Source organism: Myxine glutinosa, chromosome 1, assembly GCF_964187855.1.
Source record: "Myxine glutinosa chromosome 1, kmMyxGlut1.1, whole genome shotgun sequence".
NCBI lineage: Eukaryota > Metazoa > Chordata > Myxini > Myxiniformes > Myxinidae > Myxine > Myxine glutinosa.
The window spans coordinates 378,121,334-378,147,702 of NC_136261.1; the positions used below are offsets into that span (position 1 = coordinate 378,121,334).

Consider the following 26,369-nt stretch of genomic DNA (forward strand, 5'->3'; position numbering starts at 1 on the left):
TCAACACAGATTGCAACGTCAAATAAATGAATACGCTCTCAAATGTGCCGTCCGAGGCAGCGTCTGCTCGCCACGTTCAGCGTCAATATGACTATCCATAAGTCCGGAAGTGACGTCCTCATTTGACTGTCCGGAAGGTCGCATATCGCAGTTACGATGAATCGCAAATTAGTTTTAATTAGTTTTAAAACATAGTTTAACGCCAACATAGCGCCAACATAGTTTGCCAACGTGAAATAAATGAATACGCTCTCAAATGTGCCGTCCGAGGCAGAGTCTGTTCGCCACGTTCGGCACACGTGATAGCTCGCTGCTCTCTGATTGGTTGAATCGTTTTTTGGACATAGCTCGGTAACTACTTCTCCGATTAATATGAAACCTTGAAAAGGCACATCCTCAGGTCCCCAGCAATATATCTGGCAAGTTTCAAGTATATCGGACCCGTGGTTGTCGAGAAACAGCGGTCACAGACACACAGACACACAGACACACATACACACAGAGATTACTGGAATTATAGATAGATGGTTGAATTTGCTATCACATATTTTCATATTCTAGGGGTAAAGACCTATCCAAAAATCGATATTAGGCTTACTCCCTCATTTTGGTACCAATGGACCCTATTTTGGGGGTCTGGCTGATGGCCTATAACCCTTCCTGCTACTTTAGGGTCACCCTTAACCCTTCCTGCTACTTTATGGTCACCCTTAACCCTTCCTGCTACCTAATGGTCACCCTTAACCTTCCTGCTACTTTAGGGTCACCCTTAACCCTTCCTGCTACTTTATGGTCACCCTTAACCTTCCTGCTACTTTATGGTCACCCTTAACCCTTCCTGCTACTTTATGGTCGCCCTTAACCCTTCCTGGTACTTTATGGTCACCCTTAACCCTTCCTGCTACTTTATGGTCACCCTTAATCCTTCCTGCTACTTTAGGGTTACCCTGAACCATTCCTGCTACTTCAGGGTCACCATGAACCCTCCCTGGTATTACAGTATCACCCTGAATCCACATGATAAGCAAACTCGGAATATGCTCTGCTATGTAGCAATATTGCAACCAGACCTGCAGAAAATGGATTTTTGTTGTCATTACGGCCGTATTTTCCATCCAATCATCATGTAACTTTTTATGAAGCTAGCTTTTACCATTGCACATATTTTTATTTAGTCAACTTGGTTGTGGGATGGCCTTGAAGGCCATAAATACAAGTTGATGAGTCTTTCCTTAGTGTTGGTAAAGGAGGTTCACAGGGCACACTGCACAAGCACATTCGCACTTGGCAATAGAGATGCTTCAAGCCAAACGTTTCTAAGCCTGAATCCCAAAAAACAGGAAAAGACAGAAATCCTGAAGCAATTCCCCACAATTTTCCAGGAATTCCCAGGAAACTATTTACCAGAAAGAAACACTAGCTTGTTAAAGAATACTAGCTTGTAAAATTTTTTAAATGTTTGAAAATTGTTGAAGGCTATCATGCCTACTATCATGTGACAATCATGCTTGTGTGTAGACAATGTAGGAGATAATGAGCACTAAAATGTTATCCTGAATTTCATGTTAACTGGAACTTTCAATTATTTTATTTTATTTTATTTTGGTATACTGAATCGAGGCTCGTGAAAGAGCTAACATTTATTTCACAAACAAATCAACCAGACAAACAAAATATACAAAAAGAGGGAGCGGAAGACAAGATGGGGAGAGAAGGGGAAGCACACAACCACAACATTTGAGAGCAGGGAGAAGTGTGGGAGGGAGAGGGCTTGGGGGCAGGAGGCGTGGGAAGGGGAGGGGGGGGGGGGTGGGAGAAGTATAAAACACAAGGGGACCGAAATTAGCGGGGGTAGAAAAGATCAAGGTTTTGGATGGGGGAGGATAAGAGATGGTGGTGAACAGCTGTTTTAAAGACCTGGAGGATGGAGTGGGATTGAAGAGAGTGAGGGAGTTTGTTCCAGAGGTGGGGGAAAAGAGAAATGAAGGAGTGAAGGTGAGCAGAAAGTCTTGATTTTGGCAGTTTAACCATAAGAGGGAGGTTCCTTTTTCATTTTATTCTCACTCGGGCCTCAGCCGACGTTCCTAAACATGGTCAAGAGTGGTTGTGAACGCACATTATCTGTATAACAAGGAGAAAAAGACATAAAATGTCACAGCCCCACTGTGGTTTTGGCAATTTTTCTGTACGGATTTAAAGACCGTCAGTCGGCCATCTTTGGCCAGATGACAAAACAAAATCTTATGTATAATATGTATATTCATGTATTGTCTTTGTGCCAAGTTTGAACAAAATCGGTCCATGCGTGTTGGAGAAATGGATGGGCACACGTTTTAGTAACAAAATGGCCGCCAGTTGGCCATCTAGGATGTGATCTCGAAAATAAACGATGTGCATTTGTATACCATCATGTATTGTCTTTATTCCAAGTATGAACAAAATTGGTCCATACATTTCCAAGATATGGTTGCAGACGCACGGACAGATGGACAAGACCCAATCCATAAGCCCCTATTTCGGACTAAGTCCAACGGGAGCTAATAAAGTTTATAAAATGAAACGAGTTTAAAAAATTTAATCTTATTTAAGGTGAAAAGAACTTCAACCCGAACTCTTCACTGTTATAATGATTTAATAACGGATTCTTCTTCCTCTTATATGAGGTTTCATTCAACGAAAATGTTTTAATCTTTACTTTACGTGCGTAATAGTGGTAGTAGTACCATAGTTGTATCCTAATATCATATATCCCTGACTCTCTACAGTGTGCAGCTCCATTAAGGGAAACCAAGTTCGGAATAATAACCATAAGATGAGAGCTTCAAAATAATGAAAACCACCTGACACAACCAGATAGCCACCTGGTACCGTTGACATTTCATCCGTTAACCACCCCACTACTCATTTCTTAGTTGTCTATCCTGGGTTTGAATGCTGGCCCAGCTATAAACTGTCCGTCGGCATCAGTTGGTGGATGTTAAAGATCCCATGGTGCCCTTCTCGAAGTGTTAACGAGTTATTGCACCCCGCCCCCCCTCCCCTTCCCACGCCTCCTGCCCCCAAGCCCTCTCCCTCCCACACTTCTCCCTGCTCTCAAATGTTGTGGTTGTGTGCTTCCCCTTCTCTCCCCATCTTGTCTTCCGCTCCCTCTTTTTGTATATTTTGTTTGTCTGGTTGATTTGTTTGTGAAATAAATGTTAGCTCTTTCACGAGCCTCGATTCAGGATACAAAAAAAAAACAAAAAAAAAAACATGGCCAAGTTCCAAATTCCTGCCCCAAAATGCAGGGGGCACTGCATCAGCGGCAAAGCCATACCCTCAGCCAATGATACTACTCCACAGCCTTGAGCAGAATTCGAACGAAGAAGAAGAGCACCCACACTTTTCGCATATTAAACTTTAACTCAATAAAATGCATTGTTTTTCAATCTATGCTATTTGTAAAAACTCCTCCTTTTCCAAAGTGAAAATGTACTCCAACTACCTTAGTTTGTTCAGGGTACTGGCAACAACTCCCCATTCTCCGGAAACAATGTGGGACAACATATCCCTATCCATGTCTATCTATATTCCATAAAGAAGCAGATGTGTATAGGACTCGATGAATCAGTAGCCGGTATTGCAAATCAGCTTCCTTTATTACCTACTCCATCTAATGTGGATGGATGGAGGTTATGTTTTCACCCCTGTCTGTTTGTTTGTTACTTGGGAATTCAAGTATATTGGTCGGTTGAGTTTGTTATTACTTGGCAAAAAAAAAGAATTTTTTTTGCAAATATGTTGATCACTCCGGTTTGTGTTTGTGTGTGTGTTTGTCTGTCCGCTCACTTGTGCTTGCCTACAGGTCACAATTTGAAACCGATCATCACGAAACCACCAAATGCTAGAGTTCGTGGTCCGACAAAATCCGATATATTTTTGAGGTCAAAAGGTCAATATTGTCCATCTGGTTTCCGTTAAAGGTCAACATAGGCCAAAGGTCAACCACCTTTTTTCAAATTTCTAAAATCCTCAATTTTAATCCGATTGACTTGAAATTTGAATAAGATTTACACCGGCAAACTGAATTCAACCACCAACTATTTTTGAGATCAGCATAGCCAAAAGGTCAACATAGACCAAAAGTCCACCACTTTTTTTCAAATTTCTAAAATTGTCAATTTTCATCAGATTAACTTAAACTTTGAAGGCGATTTGCATATCAGGTCACTGAATTCAACCACTAATTATTTTTGAGGTCAAAAGAATGCTCCACTGTGCCATTCTACTTTGTTCACTTTTGCCAAGTGGCGGTCTATCAGTGATTTTTCATTGTCTGTTTGTTTCTCGCCTACAGGTCACAATTCTAAACCGATCGTAATGAAACTTCACCGATGTAGAGGTCGTCACAATTGAGAAGCCTATTGATTTTGAGGTCAAAGGTCATCTGGAGGTCAGATTTCTAAAATCCCCATTTTTCATCCGATTGACTTGAAAATTGAACAGCATTTCCACATTGAGTCACTAAATTGGGAAACCAATTAATTTTTGAAGTCAAAAGGTCAAAGGTCAACTCAAGGTCATACTTCCAAAATTATCCATTTTCATCTGAAAAACCATCAATTTTCATCTGATTGACTTGAAAATACAACAGCATTTGCATATTGAGTCAATAAATAGGAAAACCAACTTTCTTTTTTTAGGTAAAAGGTCAACTAAAGGTGAAACTTCCAAAATCATCAATTTTCATCTGAACATCCATAAATTTTCATCCGATTGAATTGAAAATTGAACAGCATTTACACATTGCGTCACTAAATAGGGAAACCAACTATTTTTGAGGTCAAAAGATCGAAGGTCAACTCTTGGTCAAACTTCCAAAATCATCAATTTTCATCTGAACAATCATAAATTTTCATCAGATCGACTTGAGAATTGAACAGTATTTGCATAGTGCGTCATTGAATTGGAAAACCAACTATTTTTGAGATCAAAGGGTCAACGGTCAACTTATGGTCAAACTTCCAAAATTAATTTTCATCCGATTGACTTTTTTTTTTTTTCTTCTTTTTTTTGTATACAAGATCGAGGCTCGTGAAAGAGCTAACATTAATCACACAGAAAGACAAACCGACACATAAAACATATAACATGGGGGGCGGTAGACAAGATGGGGTGAGAGGGGGAGGAACACAAACAACATCTGAGAGCAGGGACATCGGGAGATCTGTGGGAGGGAGAGGGCTTTGGGGGGTAAGGCATGGGAAGGGGGGGGGGGGTGGGAGAGGTATAAAACATATGGACACTGCCGGGACTTCCAGGAAAGAAGATGGAATTTCAAACAAGGTGGATCTGGGGTGAATTAGTGGGGGTAGAAAAGATCAAGGTTTTGGATGGGAAAGATAAGAGATGGTGGTGAACAGCTGTTTTAAAGACCTGGAGGGAGGAGTGGGATTGAAGGGAGTGTGGGAGTTTGTTCCAGAGGTGGGAGAAAAGAGGAATGAAAGAGTGAAGGTGAGCAGAGAGCCGAGATTTCGGCAGATTAACCATCAGAGGGTTGCTGGCAGATCTTGTGCGACCTGTAGGAATATTTGGGGGACAAAGCACAGAGAGAGCTGGGGGAGCAAGGCCGGAGAGGAGTCGGTAGAAGACAGAAAGACCACCTACCTGTCTGTGGTGAGTGAGTGAGAGGCCCTCGGAGATAGCTTCATCACGGGAGATTCCAATGATTCTGAAAGCTTTGGTTTCAACAGCGTGAAGCCGAGCTAGGTGTGAGGCAGGAGCACTGGCCCATAGGGGAGAACAGTATTCCATTGAGCTGCGGATGAAAGCTTTGTATGTGGTGAGGAGCTCAGGTGTGCCGAGGAAGGACTTCGCACGACGGAGGATGCCCAGTCGGCGACTGGCTTTGGAGGCCAGCTTGGAAATGTGGTTTTCCCAAGAAAGATCATGGCAGATAGTGAGACCCAAAAGCTTGAGCGACAGAACTTCTTGGAGAGGATTGTTGAGAAAGTAGATGGGAGGGTTGTCCAGTCGATCTTTTTCGGAGAGACATAGTAAGAGTGTGAGATTTGTCAGGATTGAAAGACATGTTCCACTTGTTTGACCAGTCTGTGATTTTGTCCAGGTCTTCAGAGGTCTTCAGAGAGTGAGGAGGCTGCAGACTTCCGATCTGAGGGAAGAGGAATGGAGCGGCAGAGAGTGGAGTCATCAGCGAAGAGATAGAGAGAATTTTCCAGAGAGTCGGAGAGATAATTGATAAAGATCAGAAAAAGCACAGGGCCCAGAACACTGCCTTGGGGAACTCCAGCCTGAACAGGAAGGGGAGATGAGAGAAATCCATTCAGGGCCACACGTTGTCTACTGCCAGAGAGGAAGTCCGCAAGCCATGCATGGAGATTTCCATGGATACTATAGGAGGAGAGTTTGGTGAGCAGAGCTGGGTGCCAGACCGTATCGAAGGCACGTGATATGTCAAGGGAGACGGCTCTGATTTCCTGTTTGGCATTGAGGACCTCCATCCATTATTGAGACAGCAGAAGCAGCATGTCCAGAGTAGAATGACCTGGTCTGAATCCAAATTGATGATCGGAGATCAAGCCATTAGAGAAGAGGAAGGATTTGATATCCGAAGCAATGATGGATTCCATGAGTTTGCTGATAATTGGGTGCAGGCTGATTGGTCTGTAGTTGCAAGGATCTGTTTTTGCACCTTTTTTGTGTAAAGCGGTAATGTTTGCTGATTTCCAGGATGCTGGCAGATGACCTTGAGCAAAAGAGAGGGTGAAAAGAACAGAGAGAGGGTGAGATAGAGCGGCAGAGCAGGATTTTAGGACCCGTGGGCTGATGCTGTCTGGTCCAGTTGCAGAATCAGAGTCGAGGTGTGACAAACCATCTTGATCATTCATAATTGAACAGAATTTGCACATTGAGTCACTGAATAGGGAAACTAACTACTTTTGAGGTCAAAAGGTCAACTCAAGGTCAAACTTCCAATATCATCAATTTTCATCTGAAAACCGTCAATTTTCATCCGATTGAGTTGAAACTGATAAAATGGCATCACAAACTGATAAAATAGTCAAAAAGCGAGTCTCAGGTTCATTGAAGTGGTTGAAACGTCAGATCCTAAACTTCAGGTTCCTTTTCTGAGTTGGTGGTATTAAACCAGACATACAATTATTTTGATGAAACTTGGCCACAAGCTTCATAATCTGATTTTCTGAATCAAAATTCAGGAAGGAACACCTGAGGGATTCCTCTGAAAGTCTTCATCCTCTTCACTCCAAGTGAGTCAAAGTTTAAGTTTCTCTTTTGTTCCATGTCCAATCTCGGTCAAACCTGTAGAGGTGTAGGTTTTGTGATTCCATGATCGTACTGGGATAATTTGACAGAGTATCAAGTCTCTTATGCCCAAGTCTCTCATAAAATGCAGCGCATGTTAATCGTTCAATATCTAAGCAAGACTACCAGGGTGCATCACCCACAATAGAGATGCCAGAGGTCACCAATGGGGTGATACTCGGTAAACACACCATTGCTTTCGACACCCATCGTAGACAGACAGCATGAGTAAGTCAGTGAGAAAGCAGTGGATATTCGCACATGATTCCCCCACAATTTGATTGAAAAATGATTCACAGGGAAATAACATGAACAAGTATAAGAACTGGCACCATGACACCTCAGCTGATGTGCCGCCTAGTCCAGCATGCTTTACGTCTAGTGCTCGGATGACCTCTATGGAAGGGCACATCCAGCATTGAATCATTCCCGTCAATTAATTTTTCTGATGATCCATGGCGACCCGACTCAGAACCCCCCAGCGACCCTCATTTGGGTCCGAGGTTGGGAACCTATGATCTACCGACTCTCATTAGTGGACGTTAAAGATCCCACGGTGTCGTTCGTGAAGAGTCGTCGAGCTGTAGCGGGAGCCCTGGTCAAATTAAAAATTCCTGCCCTTATTGTTGGGAAGGCAATGGCAAACAACCTAGTAGCCGGCGAAGCCGGTGTTGTGAATGAACACGTACGTATTATGTTGAAAAGCCAGATTTTGCTGGATCCCTTGAGAATTTCGAAGCTTTGACGCACCAAATCGCTCAATGGAGGCCGCCATCTTGCGGATGCGGAAGTATGCATAACAAATTGAAAAATTTCAATAGGAGTTTGTTTCACCCGTATTTTTTTGATTCACATTCTTATGCACCTCTAATTTGTAATTAAAATACTTTAAGACCAACCTCGGCCCGCACGGGCCTGGTTATCTTCAACGAAAATCGTCACCAAACACCGGAACCAATGAGATTCGAGCATTTGAAAAAACATTTCAAAAACCAAATCACTCAATGGAGGCCGCCATCTTCCGGATGCGGAAGTATGCATAAAACAATTGCGAAAAAGTTCAATAGGAGTTTGTTTCACCCGTCTTTGTTTGATTCACAATCTTATGCACCTCTAATTTGTAATTAAAACACTTTAAGACCAACGCGTTACCCGGGCCCACATGGGCCCTGGTTATCTTCAACGAAAATCGTCACCAAACACCGGAACCAATGAGATTCGAGCATTTGAAAAAATATTTCAAAAAAGCTTTTTACCACATTTCGGAGGCTGAAAACGGCGTCAAATATTCTAAAATTGAAGAAGAATTGTTTTTTTAGAAATCTCACGGCCGTAGGGCATAGTTTTTCACGGCCGGAAATATCCGAAATTGAGACGGAATTCACAGAATTAATCCAGAAGGAAATTTTATAAATTTTAATCTCATCCAGAATGCAAATGGTGTCATTTTGAACTAGGTACGGTACCTACTACACCTACCTACTACCAACTACCTAACCTACTGATGCCATAGAGATGGGTAAAATAGTGGCAAGGGGCTTTGGCTTCGCCGGCTCATTGCGGCTTTGCAGTCGGGTACTAGTACAACCCCTTGTAGGGTACTAGTTTGTATAACCCTTGCCAAGAAAGTGCTTCGGCAGCACCGACGACACTCCATAACATTATGGTGCATCATAAGCACCAATTTGCGTTGCATTGCGCATGCGCAGTAAGTGCATTGCTCGGATTGTTTTAATCGCTCACTCGAGCTGCAACTGGTAGAATTAACAGTACACTGCACCGACTAAAGGTATTTTAAAACAATTTCAATGGTTGCTAGAAGACAGGGCAGCATGTAGAATCACACTAACATAATCATAAGACTTCAAACAAACAAACAAATACCTATTTTTGGGGGCAACCCCCTCCTCCCCCCAGACCCCAACCCCATATACCTCCTAAGACCCCAATTTTTAAAAAGCCTTGAACAACCTTTGTTACATCATGGGTGTTGAAGGTTGTGGCAACGTTTCATGGAAATAGTTTGTATAGTTTCAGAGGAAAAAGGAAATTCCTATTTTGGGGGGTCAAATCTGGATCCACTTTGACCCCGGTATTCCCCCTTAGACTCTGATTTTATTAATGCCGCGAACAAACTTTAGTCACAACACAACAAATATTATTTGTGCCAAATTTGGTAGCAACCCCATCAGCGGTTTCAGGGAAGAAGTTCCAAGTGTTTACGGACGGACGACGCTCCATCGCAGAAGCTCCCCTGAACTTCATTCCAGGTGAGCTAAAAATTAATAATCGTCATATGCGGATCCGGATTCGGATTTTCACAAAAATCAAATCAATTCGTCCATGTCACACACTCAACCTGCTCACCAGATTTCATCGAAATCCGTCAATATCTTTTTGAGATATTCTGCACGAAAACAAACTGACAGCGGTGAAAACCACCTCTGTCCATTCCAGATGGCGCAGGTAAAAAGAGGTAGGGGCGGAGGGTTCAAGTGCACATAGTGAACCCGCGCTGGATCCACACCTGCGTTACAAATAAATAAATGAATTCGCCGTCAGGTAAAGAAAGAAGACAAATTATTTTCTCCTTCAAATTCCAAACCCACAAATTCCAAACCCACAAATTCCACACCCACAAATTCCACACCCACAAATTCCACAAACATTGTTGGTCATAAAAAATAAAAAAAACCTTTCGAGGCCATTTTTCCCTGCAGAGCAGGGGTTGGCCTTTTTGGGGCACAGTAGTCCCGTTTGTCATAGGAGGAAGTACTCGTCATTTCTGAAGCCGAACAGTCGATGCTCTTTACCATTTCCCAAGTTCTGTTCTGTTGTGATGAATTGTTAACTTGAAGTAATTTTTCTGAATAAAAATCGAGGAAAAGATTCCAAACAACTGAAGTTTCCTGTGAGAGTTTCTTCTTCTTCCCTCCAAGTGAGTCACAGTTGAAGTTTCTCTTTTCCGTGCCCTGTCTCGGTAGAACCTGTGCAGGTATGTCTTGTTATTTTCAGATCGTTTACCCCACTACCCCGGTAACACGGATTGTTATGGTGTTTGTAAATATATCAGTTCGGGGATGGGACCCATGACTCTCGGGGACCATAGTTCACTCTCCCGTGATTCACACTGGATGTGGAATTTTATTCTATTTCTCCTTTTGCTTGAATCACCTGTGAAACTCCTTCAGGTTGAATGTGTGTGTGTGACAAGGATTTGGTGTAGATCCAGATCTGCATCCGGATACTATAAGTTTAAAAATGATTTTTCACCATTGAGATATCGGGCCAAAAACGATATGTAACATTACATTTCAAAACGTTGTGGAAGACATGACAAAATTTGGTGGATGAGTTGGGTTTGTGACAAGAACTCGTCGATTAGATTTTGGTTCAGGTCCGAAACCAGTTCTGGCCTATTAGTGGATACTATCAGTGGATGGAAAACATAAACTGTTCATCCTGGCGCAGGTATGCGCTCTACCGAGTGTTGTTCTAGTTTATATTTATTTATGATTTATCTTCTGTTTGTAGAAATAAATATATTTAATGGAGATTACAAGTGTGACTCGGCGTGCTCCTCGCGCCTCACCACGTGTCGTTTCAGAGGGATCGGCATCTTTGACCATTTCGGTGTCTTTTGGGTCTTTTTGGTCTTCAGGGTGTTTTCGGTCTTCAGGGCCGTTTGGGTCTTCAGGGTCGTTTGGATCCTCTGGGCCTTTAAGGTTATTCTGGGTCTTTGGGGCGTTTTGGGTCTTTGGGGTCTTCGGTGTGTTCAGGGGCTTTTGGGTCTTAAGGGTCTTTTGTTTCCTCTGAGTCTTTGTGAGTCTTTGGGGTATTTTGGTTATTTGGGGGTATTTAAGGGTCTTTTGGGTTTTTGGGGTGTTAAGGGTGTTTTGGGTCTTAAGGGTGTTTTGGGTCGAGCAGAATGTCTTTCACAAACAAATTTGGCAAATTTGGCAGAAACTTTGGCAGTTTCTGGCAGATTTGGCAGAAGAAGGTTGCTGGCAGCTCTTGTGTGTCTTGCAGGGATATTTGGGTGGACAGAGCACAGACAGAGCGGGGGGAGCTGGGCCAGTGAGGAGTCGGTATAACACAGAAAGTCCATATGTTGGAACCCATCTGTGGATCGGTCCCATCGGCCGATGGGTCTGACCCGTTTGCGGATCCGCAAACGGGTCAGACCCATCGGCCGATGGGACCGATCCACAGATGGGTTCCAACACATATACCTGCTGTTCAGCCTGGCGCAGGTATGTGCTCCACTGAGTGCGGACGTTTGCTCACGACTGAGTGCAGACATTTGCTCTCGACTGAGTGCAGATGTTTGCTCTCCAATGAGTGCGGAGGTTTGCTCTCTAATGAGTGCGGAGGTTTGCTCTCTACTGAGCGTGGAGGTTTGCTGTCTACTGAGTGCGGAGGTTTGCTCTTACTGAGTGTGGAGGTATGCTCACTACTGAGTGTGGAGGTTTGCTCTCTACGGAGTGTGGAGGTATGCTCTCTACTGAGTGTGGAGGTTTCCTTTCTACTGAGTGTGGAGGTATGCTCGCTACTGAGTGTGGAGGTTTCCTCTCTACTGAGTGTGTAGGTATGCTCGCTACTGAGTGTGGTGCTTTCCTCACTACTGAGTGTGGACGTTTGTCCTCTACTGACTGGAGGTTTGCTATCTACTGAGTGGGGAGGTTTTCTCTCTACTGAGTGCAGAGGTTTGCTCTCTACTGAGTGTGGACGTTTGCTGTCTACTGAGTGTGGAGGTTTGCTCTCTACTGAGTGCAGAGGTTTGCTCTCTACTGAGTGTGGACGTTTGCTGTCTACTGAGTGTGGAGGTTTTCTCTCTACTGAGTGCAGAGGTTTGCTCTCTACTGAGTGTGGACGTTTGCTCTCTACTGAGTGGGGAGGTGTGCTCTCTACTGAGTGGGGAGGTTTGCTCTCTACTGAGTGGGTAGGTTTGCTCTCTACTGAGTGGGTAGGTTTGCTCTCTACTGAGTGGGGAGGTTTGCTCTCTACTGAGTGGGTAGGTTTGCTCTCTACTGGGTGGGGAGGTTTGCTCTCTACTGAGTGGGGAGGTTTGCTCTCTACTGAGTGGGGAGGTTTTCTCTCTACCGAGTGCAGAGGTTTGCTCTCTACTGAGTGTGGATGTTTGCTCTCTACTGAGTGGGGAGGTTTGCTCTCTACTGAGTGGGGAGGTGTGCTCTCTACTGAGTGGGGAGGTTTGCTCTCTACTGAGTGGGTAGGTTTGCTCTCTACTGAGTGGGTAGGTTTGCTCTCTACTGAGTGGGGAGGTTTGCTCTCTACTGAGTGGGTAGGTTTGCTCTCTACTGGGTGGGGAGGTTTGCTCTCTACTGAGTGGGGAGGTTTGCCCCTCTACTGAGTGCAGAAGTTTGCTCTCTACTGAGTGCAGAGGTTTGCTCGCTAATGAATGTGGAGGTTTGCTCGCTACTGAGTGTGGAGGTTTGCTCGCTACTGAGTGTGGAGGTTTGCTCGCTACTGAGTGTGGAGTTTTGCTCTCTACTGAGTGGGGAGGTTTGCTCTCTACTGAGTGGAGAGGTTTGGTCTCTACTGAGTGCAGAGGTATGCTCTCTACTGAGTGTGGAGGTTTCCTTTCTACTGAGTGTGGAGGTATGCTCGCTACTGAGTGTGGAGGTTTCCTCTCTACTGAGTGTGTAGGTATGCTCGCTACTGAGTGTGGAGGTTTGCTCTCTACTGAGTGGGGAGGTTTTCTCTCTACTGAGTGCAGAGGTTTTCTCTCTACTGAGTGTGGATGTTTGCTCTCTACTGAGTGGGGGGGTTTGCTCTCTACTGAGTGGGGAGGTGTGCTCTCTACTGAGTGGGGAGGTTTGGTCTCTACTGAGTGGGGAGGTTTTCTCTCTACTGAGTGCAGAGGTTTGCTCTCTACTGAGTGTGGACGTTTGCTGTCTACTGAGTGTGGAGGTTTGCTCTCTACTGAGTGTGGAGGTTTGCTCTCTACTGAGTGTGGAGGTTTGCTCTCTACTGAGTGGGGAGGTTTTCTCTCTACTGAGTGCAGAGGTTTTCTCTCTACTGAGTGTGGATGTTTGCTCTCTACTGAGTGGGGGGGTTTGCTCTCTACTGAGTGGGGAGGTGTGCTCTCTACTGAGTGGGGAGGTTTGCTCTCTACTGAGTGGGTAGGTTTGCTCTCTACTGAGTGGGTAGGTTTGCTCTCTACTGGGTGGGGAGGTTTGCTCTCTACTGAGTGGGGAGGTTTGCCCCTCTACTGAGTGCAGAAGTTTGCTCTCTACTGAGTGCAGAGGTTTGCTCGCTAATGAATGTGGAGGTTTGCTCGCTACTGAGTGTGGAGGTTTGCTCGCTACTGAGTGTGGAGGTTTGCTCGCTACTGAGTGTGGAGTTTTGCTCTCTAGTGAGTGGGGAGGTTTGCTCTCTACTGAGTGGAGAGGTTTGGTCTCTACTGAGTGCAGAGGTTTGCTCTCTGCTGAGTGTGGAGATTTGCTCTCTACTGAGTGTGGAGGTTTGCTCGCTACTGAGTGCAGAGGTTTGCTCTCTACCGAGTGCGGATTTTTGCGTGCTACTGAGTGGGGAGGTTTGCTCTCTACTGAGTGTGGAGGTTTCCTCTCTACTGAGTGTGGAGATTTGCTCTCTACTGAGTGTGGAGGTTTCCTCTCTACTGAGTGTGGAGGTTTGCTCTCTACTGAGTGGTGAGGTTTGCTCTCTAATGAGTGCGGAGGTTTGCTCTCTACTGAGTGCGGAGGTTTGCTCTCTACCGAGTTGGGACGTTTGCTCCCACCTGAGAGCAGAGGTTTGCTCTCCACTGAGTTCCGTTCTCGTTACCCTGTGCTCGCGAAACAAAAAGCGGGGTGAAGCATTCAGGTGCGTACGTGTGCCGTGTGCCATATGGCATGTGCCATACGTGTCTGCATTTTAAAAATTCATTTTCTCGGCAACCGTTGGACCGATTGACATGAGATTTTACCAGAGAAGTGCCTCTGCCTGTAAAAAAATTATATTCATAATTATGACGTCATAGGTCACGTGGTACAGCCGCCATCTTGGGAAAAATTTGCACCTCTATATCTCCCAAACCACTCAATGGAAAAAATTGAAACATGGCTCATTGTCAAGTACTCACCATGTGGAATAATACGTATTAATGATGATGTTGAAGGAGCTGTGGCTCCCACGTCGATCGAAAGAATGGACGCGACAAAAAGCTTGAATTCATCTGAGCTGCTTTATTAGAATCAAACACTCAGGCACTCTGGGAAAAACGTTTTACGGTCGGCAATATATATCTATTCCGCCAGGGGGTTTGCCCAGGCCTGGCGCCAGGGGGCGTGGCCCCGCGGGCCGGCTGCGGCCTGGCAAGCCGAGGGCGAGCCTGCCCGGGCGTCCCGACCGAGGCCTGGCAAGTCGAGCGCGGGCCTGCCCGGGCGTCCTGGACGAGCCCGGCCTGGTGATCGCTCCGCGTCCTTGATAGGTGCAAGGCGATTGTGTAACCCCAGCGGCAGCCGCTACACACGTCCCCCCAGAATCGACTTGCACCGACAGGGTCAACTTGAGGGGGGTCCTGATGACCCGGCCGAAGCGACCCCTGGTGGGTCGTGGGAGGGGGTCCGGTGAGGTGGTGGGCGGTCGAGTGGGGGGCACCGTGGACGGGGGGCGGCCTCGCCGCGGCGGGAGGGCCACCCGTGGTGGGTGGTCGACGTCCACGTGCGCCGGCTTGAGGCGGTCCACTGCAATCCGGTCCGACCTGCCGCCGATGTCGATGACGAACGACTTGTCGTCCCGTCGCAGCACCCGGAAGGGCCCGTCGTACGGCGGCTGGAGTGGCCGCCGATGTGCGTCGTGACGCACAAAAACATACTCCGCGGTGCGGAGTGCTGGGGGGACGTAGGACTGGGGGTCACCGTGGTGGGATGTCGGCACGGGGGCAAACCGTCGGGCGGCCTCCTGGAGGTCCGAGCGCTGGCGAGCTGCGGACCAGGGGCTGGTAGCGTCGGGCACGAATTCGCCCGGGACGCGTAGCACCTGGCCATAGACCAGCTCGGCGGTGGATGCCTGGAGGTCCTCCTTGGGGGCCGTGCGAAGGCCCAAAAGGACCCACGGCAGCCGGTCGGCCCAACCGCCGTCTTGAAGGCCGGCCATGAGCGCGGCCTTCATGGAGCGGTGGAATCGCTCGCACAACCCGTTTGCTTGGGGGTGGTAGGCCGTAGTACGGTGGAGCTTGACCCCCAGGTTGCGGGCGACCGCGCCCCACAGCTCGGAGGTGAACTGTGGTCCGCGGTCTGACGAGATGTCCGCCGGTGCGCCGAAGCGGGCGACCCAGGTGGCGATGAAGGCCTGCGCCACGTCGGCGGTGGTGGTGGAGACGAGGGGAACGGCCTCCGGCCACCTGGTGGTCCTGTCCACCATGGTGAGCAGGTGTGTGAACCCTCGTGATGGGGGAAGGGGGCCCACCAGATCCACGTTGACGTGGTCGAAACGTCGTTCGGGCACGGTGAAAGGTGCCAGCGGGGCCTGGGTGTGTCGGTGGACCTTGGCCCGTTGGCAGGCGGTGCAGGCGCTGGTCCAATCGCGGACGTCCCGACGAAGGCCGTGCCAGACGAAACGCGCCGACACCAGCTTCTGGGAAGCTTTCCGGCCCGGGTGGGAAAGGCCGTGGAGGGAGGCGAAGATGCGGCGTTGCCAGGTGACGGGCACGATGGGGCGAGGCCGGCCTTGGGAGACGTCGCAGAGCAGGACAGTGTCCGCGCAGGGGATGTCGGCCAGGCGGAGGCCCGTGTCCGCCGCCCGGAGGGCTTGCACCGTGGTGTCGGTGGTTTGGTCCGCCGCCATGAGCGCAAAATCCACGCCCAGGTGGACCGCGTTCGCGCTGGCCCGGGAAAGACAGTCGGCCACGGCGTTGTTTTTGCCGGCGACGTGCCGGATGTCCGTGGTAAACTCCGACACGGCGGAGAGGTGGCGCTGTTGGCGGGCCGACCATGGCTCCGTGACCTTGGCCATGGCGTAAACCAACGGCTTGTGGTCGACGAACGCCGTGAAAGGTCGGCCCTCCAGGAGGTGGCGGAAATGGCGGACGGCCAGGTGTAGACCGAGGAGCTCCCGGTCAAACGTGCTGTATTTGAGCTCGTTCGGCCGGAGCTGCCGGCTGAAAAAAGCGAGTGGCTGCCAAACCCCGTTCACCCATTGCTCATGTACGGCACCCACCGCGTAGTCGGAGGCATCCGTGGTGAGGGCGATGGGAGCGTTGAGCACCGGGTGAGCGAGCAGTGTTGCGTCGGCGAGGGCCCGCTTTGAGCTTTGGAAGGCCGCATCCATTGCTGCGGACCAGGCGATGTCGTGCTTGGCCGGCTTGCCCCGGAGGGCTTCGTAGAGGGGCCGCATGAGTTGAGCAGCGCGGGGCACGAAGCGGTGATAAAAATTCACCATTCCCAGGAATTCCTGCAGGGCCTTTATGGTGCGGGGACGCGGGAAAGTGGTGATGGCCTCGACCTTGGTTGGCAGCGGCACAGCCCCGTTCTTGGTGATGTGGTGGCCCAAAAAATCAACGGCCGTCGTGCCGAAGTGGCATTTGGCCGGGTTGACGATGAGGCCGTGCTCGCTGAGGCGCCCGAACAGTGTTCGGAGGTGGAGGAGGTGCTCGGCCCGGGACGTGCTGGCGACGAGGATGTCGTCCAGGTAAACGAAAAGGAACGGCAGGTCACGCAGCACGCCGTCCATCAAGCGCTGGAACGCCTGAGCCGCGTTCTTGAGACCAAACGGCATCCGCAAGAACTCGAATAAGCCGAACGGCGTGATGACTGCCGTTTTAGGGACGTCGGCCGCCCTGACAGGTACCTGGTGATATCCCCGTATGAGATCAATTTTTGAAAAAATGACCCGTCCCGCCAGACGGGCGGAGAAGTCTTGGATATGCGGGATCGGGTACCTGTCGGGTGTTGTAGCGTCATTAAGACGGCGGTAGTCGCCACACGGGCGCCATCCACCCCCCGGCTTTGGCACGATGTGCAGTGGCGAGGCCCACGCGCTATCGGAGCGCCGCACGATGCCGAGGTGCTCCAACGCGTCGAATTCGGCCTTCGCAACGGCAAGCTTGGCTGGGTCGAGGCGGCGGGCCCTGGCGTAGACCGGCGGGCCCGTGGTTGGTATGTGGTGCTCGATCCCATGCCGTACTGCGACGGCCGAAAACGTCGGCCGCGTGAGGGCCGGGAACTCCGCGAGCAGGCGAGCAAACTCGTTCGCCGCCGGGACGGTGCATGCCAGCTCGGTCGGCGCGGAGCTGCTCAATGTGCATACCAGGGAGCTGAAGGTTTCAGCGTTGATTAAACGACGCCGTTGGACGTCCACCAGCAGTCCGTGTGCGCAGAGGAAGTCGGCGCCGAGCAGAGCCATGGGCACGTTGGCGGTTACAAACGTCCAAGCGAAGCGTTGGCCGCCGAAGCAGAGGGTGACGTTGCGCGGGCCGAAGGTGCGGATAGTCGATCCGTTGGCCGCAACCAAGGAGGGGCCGCAAACCGCGGATTGCCTGTCCTGGTCAGAGGCGGGCATGACGCTCACTTGGGCGCCGGTGTCGCACAGGAAGCGCCGTCCGGACGCTTTATCCGTGATGAACAGTAAGTTGCCCGTGTGACTGTGGCCGGCGTTCATGGCAGGTAATGAACGCCGGCCTGGCCGTTTCCCGACCCGCCGAAGGTGCACGGGGGTCGGCATGTCCGGGCCTTCTGTCCGAACCTGGCATGATAGGAACACCACGCTTGGTCGGGTGGAGGCTTCGGACGTCGTGCTGAACGTGGTCGGCTCGGTATAGCGGCCGCCAATTGCGTCGGCAGTTCGGCCGTCGAACGCGCCGGGTGCTCGGGCGCCATGGATGGTGCATCAGGCGGCGGCGGGTCCCATGTCGCCGCTGCGATGCGCTGTCCCGCGGCGGAGATTTTGTCGGCTTCTCTGGCAAGGGCCCGGGGATCTGTGATCGTCGTGCTTGCCAGGGCGAGGCGTACCGGGTTAGGCAGCTGACGGAGGAACAGCTCCCGGAACAGGAATGCCGGAGAGTGCTCGCCGAGCAGCGAAAGCATGTAGTCCATTCGCTCGGAAGGGCGCGTGTCGCCGAGCTCCGGCAAATCGAGCAGGCGCCGTGCGCGTTCCGCCGCTGGGAGGGCGAAAGCATCGAGGAGAAGCTTCTTAATCGCGCCGTATTTGTCCGCGGCTGGCGGTCTCTCGAGGAGGCTCAGGGCGCGGGCTGCGGTGGCTGAACCGAGCGCAGCGACCACGTGGTGGAAGCGGGTGTCGTCCGCCGTGATGCCTCGCAGGGCGAACAGGGACTCCGCTTGTGCGAACCAAACCGCCGCGTGAGCCTCCCAGAAGGTAGGCAGTTTAAGGGCGACTGCCATGTCCATGTCGATAGGTCACCAATGAAGGAGCTGTGGCTCCCACGTCGATCGAAAGAATGGACGCGACAAAAAGCTTGAATTCATCTGAGCTGCTTTATTAGAATCAAACACTCAGGCACTCTGGGAAAAACGTTTTACGGTCGGCAATATATATCTATTCCGCCAGGGGGTTTGCCCAGGCCTGGCGCCAGGGGGCGTGGCCCCGCGGGCCGGCTGCGGCCTGGCAAGCCGAGGGCGAGCCTGCCCGGGCGTCCCGACCGAGGCCTGGCAAGTCGAGCGCGGGCCTGCCCGGGCGTCCTGGACGAGCCCGGCCTGGTGATCGCTCCGCGTCCTTGATAGGTGCAAGGCGATTGTGTAACCCCAGCGGCAGCCGCTACAATGTCATCGCTGCCTTCATTATGACATCATAATTCGACAAGCACAACACTTATCTGATCATTGTGAATTTTTTTTCTCAGCAACTCTTGCTCTGATGGGCACGAAATTTTCACCATAGGAGCACCGCCTCCTGTAGAATATTTTAATGGTAATCATGACGTCATAGGTCATGTGGTATCTTGGAAAAATCGAAAAATGTTGCACCTTTATATCTCCAAAACCGCTGCATGGAAAAAATTGAAACATGGCTCATTGTAAAGAACTCCATATGGGGAATAGGTGTTAACGATGACGTCATTGGTGCCATAATTATGACGTCATAATTCAACAGGGACACGCTTAGTCTGATCAGTTTAAAATGTATTGAGCGTGGTCTATGCAACAATTATATTAGAGAATATAAATTTATGATGTCATCGCTCGCGTGGTCTGGCAGCCATATTGGATAAAAGAAAAAAAAATGTTCAAAAATAGAAGATTTGGCTCGCAACAAGTTGACTGCGCAGGCAGGGTAAGTATTCTATGAATACCATCTAGTTTGTGAAGGTTTTTCTTCTGTTTGTAGAAACAAATATATTTAATGGAGATTGTGTAAAGCAGCAAATCTTTGGAGATTTAGCACACGAATGCAATTCACCCTCAGTGTGGTGAAATAGAATGGAATTTGTTTTTACTTTGTTCTCATTTTACAAGTGGAAACCTGTTTTCATAAATGACGAACCAAGAGATGAAAAACCCATTTCCATTTCAGAAACAACAGGAATCATCTTGTTCTTTTTTACATTTTGTGAGTTCTGTTCTGTTGTTCAGCATAAAAATCTTTATTCTAAGTGTCGAGGCCGCCGTCTCTATAACATTCCAGAATTAAAATGGGAATATCATTCCAAACACCTGTGTAGGTAGGTTCCTGTTAAGTTCTTCCCTTCATCTTCTTCATTCCAGTGAGTCACACCTTTGAAATTTTTCTGTTGCTCCCAAACCAGTATCTGTTTAACCTGTGCAGGTGTAGGTTTTGTCATTTCCTGATAGTGATTGTACAGTGTATCACAGATTGTTGTGGTGTTCATGAATACATCTTGTACCCACTGTAAAGTGAATTAGCACAACAATGAATCAACTGTTCAAGTTTATTTCGTTATTTTCAGCATTGTTGTTGAAATTAAGTTAGAATTTGTGTTTTTATATTAAAGCAATCACATTTATTGTTATGATTAACTTTTTCGACATTTTAAAATGAACTTTATAAAAACTATCAACAGCAACAACAGCAGCAGCAGCTTAAGTAGTCCTCTGCCTGTTTCACCAGAGGGGACTTCAGATGTACTCTCTGTCCGTTTGTCTGTCTGTCTATCTGTCCGTCCATCAATTTGTCTGTCCATCCATCTGTCTGTCTGTCTGTCTGTCTGTCTGTCTGTCCGTCCATCCCATTTTTGCTTTTCCAGCCTTTCTACCCTTACTCTTGAAACATATTCAACTGAAACCTGGTACATGGCTTTATTCGTCACCTATGGGTTTCACCAGTAGAGACTATAGATATTTTCTCTTTTTCTCTTTCTCTTTCTCTTTGTCTTTCTCTTTCTCTTTCTCTTTCTCTCTCTGTCTGTCCGTCCGTTCCATCTGTGGTTTTACAGTCTTTCTACCCTTACTCTTGACACATATTCAACTGAAACCTGGTACATGGCTTTATTCGTCACCTATGGGTTTCACCAGTAGAGACTATAGATATTTTCTCTTTTTCTCTTTCTCTTTCTCTTTGTCTTTGTCTTTCTCTTTCTCTTTCTCTCTCTGTCTGTCCGTCCGTTCCATCTGTGGTTTTCAAGCCTTTCCGCCCTTACTCTTTAACATATCCAACTGAAACTTGGTACATGGCTTTATTATGATAAGTTACAGAACACGTTCGAGTTTCAGGGCGTTTCATGCATGTTATTCTGTGTTTGTTACTTGTGAAAATCAAAGATTTTCAAGTATGTTGGTTTATTACATGTGTTATTCTGTTGTCTGTGTCTGTTTGTTTGTCAATTACCTACATGTCACAATTTTAACCGGATAAATGACACTTCACCAAATGTTAGAGTTGGTTATAAGCAAGAAGCCCATTGATTTTGATATCAATGGGTAAAAAGGTTAACAGAGGCCGAATTTCAAAAATCCTCAATTTTCATCCGATTGATTAACCTCAAAACGTTTATCTACCTCTTTGGATTAACCTGAGAACGTTACACTGCATCTCTTGATTAGCCTGAAAACGTTTCTCTACCTCTTTGGATTAGCCTGAAAACGTTACTCTAATTCTCTGGATTAACCTGAGAACGTTACACTACATCTCTTGATTAGCCTGAAAACGTTTCTCTACCTCTTTGGATTAGCCTGAAAACGTTACACTACATCTCTTGATTAGCCTGAAAACGTTTCTCTAATCCTCTGAATTAACCTCAAAATGTTTCTCTAATCCTCTGCATTAACCTGAAAACGTTTTTCTAATTCTCTGGATTAACCTGAAAATGTTTCTCTGGATTAACCTGAAAACGTTACTCTAATCCTCTGGATTAACTTGAAAACGTTTCTCTACCTCTCTGGATTAACCTGAAAACGTTTCTCTAATTCTCTGCATTAACCTGAAAACGTTTCTCTACCTCTCTGGATTAACCTGAAAACGTTTCTCTAATTCTCTGCATTAACCTGAAAACGTTTCTCTACCTCTCTGGATTAACCTGAAAACGTTTCTCTAACTTTCTGGATTACTCTGAAAACGTTTCTTTAATTCTCTGGATTAACCTGAAAACGTTTCTCTAATTCTCTGGATTAAGCGGAAAACGTTTCTCTAATTATCTGGATTAACCTGAAAATGTTTCTCCATTTCTCTAGATTAACGTCAAAACGTTTCTGTACCTTTCTGGATTAACCTCAAGACGTTTCTCTCCCTCTCCTGATTAACCTCAAAACGTTTCTCTACGACTCTGGATTAACCTCAAAACGTTTCTCTACATCTCTTGATCAACCTGAAAACGTTTCTCTCCCTCTCTAGTTTAACCTCAAAACGTTACTCTATGTATTTTCATTAACCTCAAAACGTTACTCTACATCTGTTGATTAACCTCAAAACGTTACTCTACATCTCTTGATTAACCTGAAAACGTTTCTCTACATCTCTTGATTAACCTCAAAACATTACTATATGTCTCTTGATTAACCTCAAAACGTTACTCTACATCTCTTGATTAACCTCAAAACGTTTCTCTCCCTCTCTGGATTAACCTGAAAACGATTCTCTACCTCACGTGATCAACCTGAAAACATTTCTCTGCATCTCTGGATTAACCTCAAAACGTTACTCTACATCTCTTGATTAACCTGAAAACGTTTCTCTACATCTCTTGATTAACCTCAAAACATTACTATATGTCTCTTGATTAACCTCAAAACGTTACTCTACATCTCTTGATTAACCTCAAAACGTTTCTCTCCCTCTCTGGATTAACCTGAAAACGATTCTCTACCTCACGTGATCAACCTGAAAACATTTCTCTGCATCTGGATTAACTTCAAAACGTTTCTCTACATCTCTGAATTAACTTCAAAAAGTTTATCTACCTCCCTAGATGAACGAAAACCCAAACTCACTTCTTTCTTCCTCGTCCATATTTTGTGTCCATCAAATTTTTGTAACTAATCAAATTTTGTACCAGCTGAAGAGAAAATACATTTTCATACTCATTAGATCAAGCGTTGTATTTGTCGAATTATGACGTCATAATGAAGGCACCGATGACATCATCATTTACATATCTTAATCCTCATGCCGAGTGCATGACAATGAGTCTTGTTTCAATTTTTTCCGTTGAGTAGTTTTGGAGATATGGAGGTGTAAGTTTTTTCCAAGATGGCGTCCATACCACGTGGCCTTGACGTCATAGTTATGAATAAAAATTATACAGGCAGAGGCGCTCCTATGGTAAAATTTCATGTCAATCGGCTCAACGGTTGCCCAGAAAATTGATTTTTTTAAATGCAGACACGTATGCACGTACCCGAATGCCTAACCCTGCTTTTCGCTTCGCGAGCGCAGTGTAACTAAGGTAACCTCCAGTTAACAGGAGAACAAAGAGGACATAAATCTTCTCCCCCATATTTCTCAACTTTCAAAAGTTAAGAAATACTACAATCTCATAAAATGCCCACATGAAGCAAAGTCTGCAAAGTGAAATAATTTTGTCAATATTCTACGTACACGATCAATAAATCAATTCACACATAATATCTAACCGTGTGTCATAACATTACACTACTTTGAGAAGTGTGAATACAGAAAGATTAAAAGTTTGTGTTTCCTAACAGGTTCTGTTCCCAATTTCTCTGCTCGTGAGTGGAAGCAATTTTGTGGAGCCTTTTACAGATGAAACAGTTACTTCCTGGAATGTAATGGCGGACGTACCATGGTGGACTACTCTAATTCTCTGCATCACGGTGTGTTTCATTTGTGTTATTCTGTCCCTTATAAACTCAAATAGCCATACATCATGAATAGATTACTTTATAAAAAAATATTTCAAACATAATTTAGTGCAAAATAACATGAATATGAAGCAGTCAGTCATTGCAGTTTTTTTTTTTTTTTTAGTTTTACTTCAAACCTTATTTATTGCAGTTCTCTCCGATTCCTCAGAGATAATTTGTGTAAATTTCGCTGTACCAACCATAATCTTCCTGTTTCTCATGGTCTCTATTTGAAAGATACTTTTCAGCAGTTATGTCCATTATGCGAGGCTAATATACTACTGGTGATGAATTTCAGTTTCTTCCTGTCTGTTTAACTATCAGTGAAGATCATAAGAAGTTTATGAAACGTCATTATTGGGAAAATCCCTTGGTGTGTAAAATGAATGAGTTATTAAATGTTGGTAATATTGGTCAGCTTTATAATGTGGCTAGGTTTATTGGTAGCATATTATCCAGGGCCTAATCAAAAAAAAATTGTATACAGAATCGAGGCTCATGTAAGAGCTAACACATTGAACATGAAAACATGCACAGACACATTAAACATAAAATGAAGGGAGCGGGAAACAAGAGGGGGGGGGGGGGGGAGAGGGAAGGACAACAGCAGTAGAGAACAGGGACATCGGTAAATATGTGGAAGGGGCAGGGCTGGTGGAGAAGGGGTACACGGTATAAAGCAAATGAACACTATTAGGAATTTCAGGAAAGAAGTTGGGGTTTGAAAGAGGCAGATTTGGGGTATTTTAATGGGGGCAGAAAAGATCAAGGTTTTGGATGGTAAATGATAAGAGATGGTGGTGAACAGCTGTTTTAAAGATATGGATGGAGGCGAGGGATTGAAGAGAGTGTGGGAGTTTGTTTCAGAGGCGGGAGAAAAGAGGAATGAAAGAGTGAAGGTGAGCATAGAGTCTTTGAGTTTGGCAGTTTCACCGGAAGAGGGTTGCTGGGAGATCTTGTGCATCCTGCAGGAATATTTGGAGGACAGAGCACAGAGAGAGCTGGGGGAGCAAGGCCGGAGAGAAGTTGGTAGAAGATAGAAAGGCCACCTACCTGCCTGCAGTGAGAGAGAGAGAGAGAGAGAGAGAGAGAGAGAGAGAGAGAGCAGAGAGCAGAGAAAGAGAGAGAGAGAGAGAATGAATGAATGAATGAATGAATGAGAGAATGAGAGAGAATTTGAAACACCTTTTATGTCACAAAAAACACATACCAGGTCAAGTTACATTTTTACAGGAGAGAAAAAAATATAAAAAAACAACAGTTCTTAATGTTAAAAAGAAAAGTACAAATTCGATTCATTCACAACACATAAGGCTTCATTAATACACCATTTGCACTCAAAGAGTGACATTTTCATTCGCCACATAATAATCAAACTCTAACCTTATTCTTGCAGACACCAGCCCTTTAAACATAGGAACAACATCAAACCCATGCCCATTATCAATTTTAATTTTCCTCGATTTATATATTGAATATTTTGCTACAGCAGCTAAGAAGTTTAGGAGAACACCAGAGTCCTTGCAGGAGGGTCTGAAAGATACACCAAAAATAAAAGAATGTGAAGTAAAAGGAAAAGACAACTGATCAAAAAGGTGTGTGAGAATCAAGAAAAGAGGTATTAGTCTTTCGCATTTCACATAGGCATGAAAGAGATCCTCCTTCTGTACACAGAAGGGGCATGCTACTGGCACTGAGCTGTCAAGGTGATGAACAAAGGTGTTCGTAGGGAGAGCCCAATGTGCTAGTCTCCACTGGATATCTGCGAGGAACCCGTAAATAGGTAGTTTGTACATATTAGGCCACAGTGGCGTGGCAGGAGACCCTGGCCCTAACCTTTCTGACCACAAGGCCACTCGCGCCACTCCGGAGAAGGGTGATGCTTGGTTTTCTCGAAGGAGCTTGTGAATACCCGCCTTTGTTACCAAATGAAAAAGAGATACAAGTTCACCATTCGACTGGAGAGCTGGGAGCACCTTAATTTCAGGGAAAGACAGCCGAAAATCCTCGACATTGTTTATACCTTCCCAGCCAATATTTAACTCCTTAAACTTCCTCTTGACGATGCGTATAATTTGGCTGACAATACGCACGGATCTTAAACCAAGAATGGCCGCCACCCTGCCAGCACACATCCATTTTGTCCCAGATGTATCCCTCAGGTCACAAACTTTGCCAATTCCGCCTTGAGTAAATTTCCTAATCAAAGTCGGACTATGAGGAATGCATGGAAAAAACCCCGTTATAGAAAATAGGCTCTTGGATAAACATCCGGCAATTATAAGCCTCAAGGCAATGATGAACCCCAAAACCTTTCCAAACTCTCAGCAAACCTTGATAAAAAGTTGGGATTGAAACTAAGCTGACACGGTCAAGGTTCACCAGGAACAAGTGCCTATCATAACACAGGCCTCCCGCTTGTTGCAACAAGAAAAACGTAAATGAGTGCCAGGGCAGCTCTTCAGCATACAACAGACGCTGCACAGACTGTAGGCGAAAAGCCATAAGCCGGGTGGACACATCCACAATTCCATGTCCACCCTCCTTCCGAGGATGGTACAGTATTTGCGGCCGAAGCCAGTGGTATCCATTCCAAAAGAAATTGACCAAGACCCGCTGGATGGCTGGTATCAACTCCTTGGGTGGCTGCAAGGCAATTAGTTTATGCCATAATCTTGCTGCTATCAAGTTATTTATAACAAGAGTGCGGCCTTTATAAGAAAGAGATCGCAGCAGTCCTTCCCATCGTTTCAACCGGTGTGTAATTTGTTCAATCATGCCTTCCCAGTTCTTCGTTTCTACTTCCTGGTTGCC

At 46.6% G+C, this 26,369-nt stretch overlaps 1 protein-coding gene across 2 annotated transcripts in view; it reads left to right on the top strand.

Annotated features, from left to right (window-relative positions):
• Positions 1 to 10,023: 10,023 nt before the first annotated feature.
• The window catches only part of LOC144889548 (uncharacterized), a 121,078-nt gene continuing 104,732 nt past the window's right edge, over positions 10,024 to 26,369 (top strand). The window contains exons 1-2 of one of the 2 annotated variants that reach the window (XM_078770229.1): positions 10,024 to 10,261; positions 23,397 to 23,525. In XM_078770229.1, the coding sequence (XP_078626355.1) occupies positions 23,481 to 23,525 (45 nt within the window). In that variant the 5' untranslated portion in view covers positions 10,024 to 10,261; positions 23,397 to 23,480. Of the gene's footprint in view, positions 10,319 to 23,396; positions 23,526 to 26,369 lie in introns of both variants that reach the window. The other variant, XM_078770230.1, reaches the window with a different exon arrangement.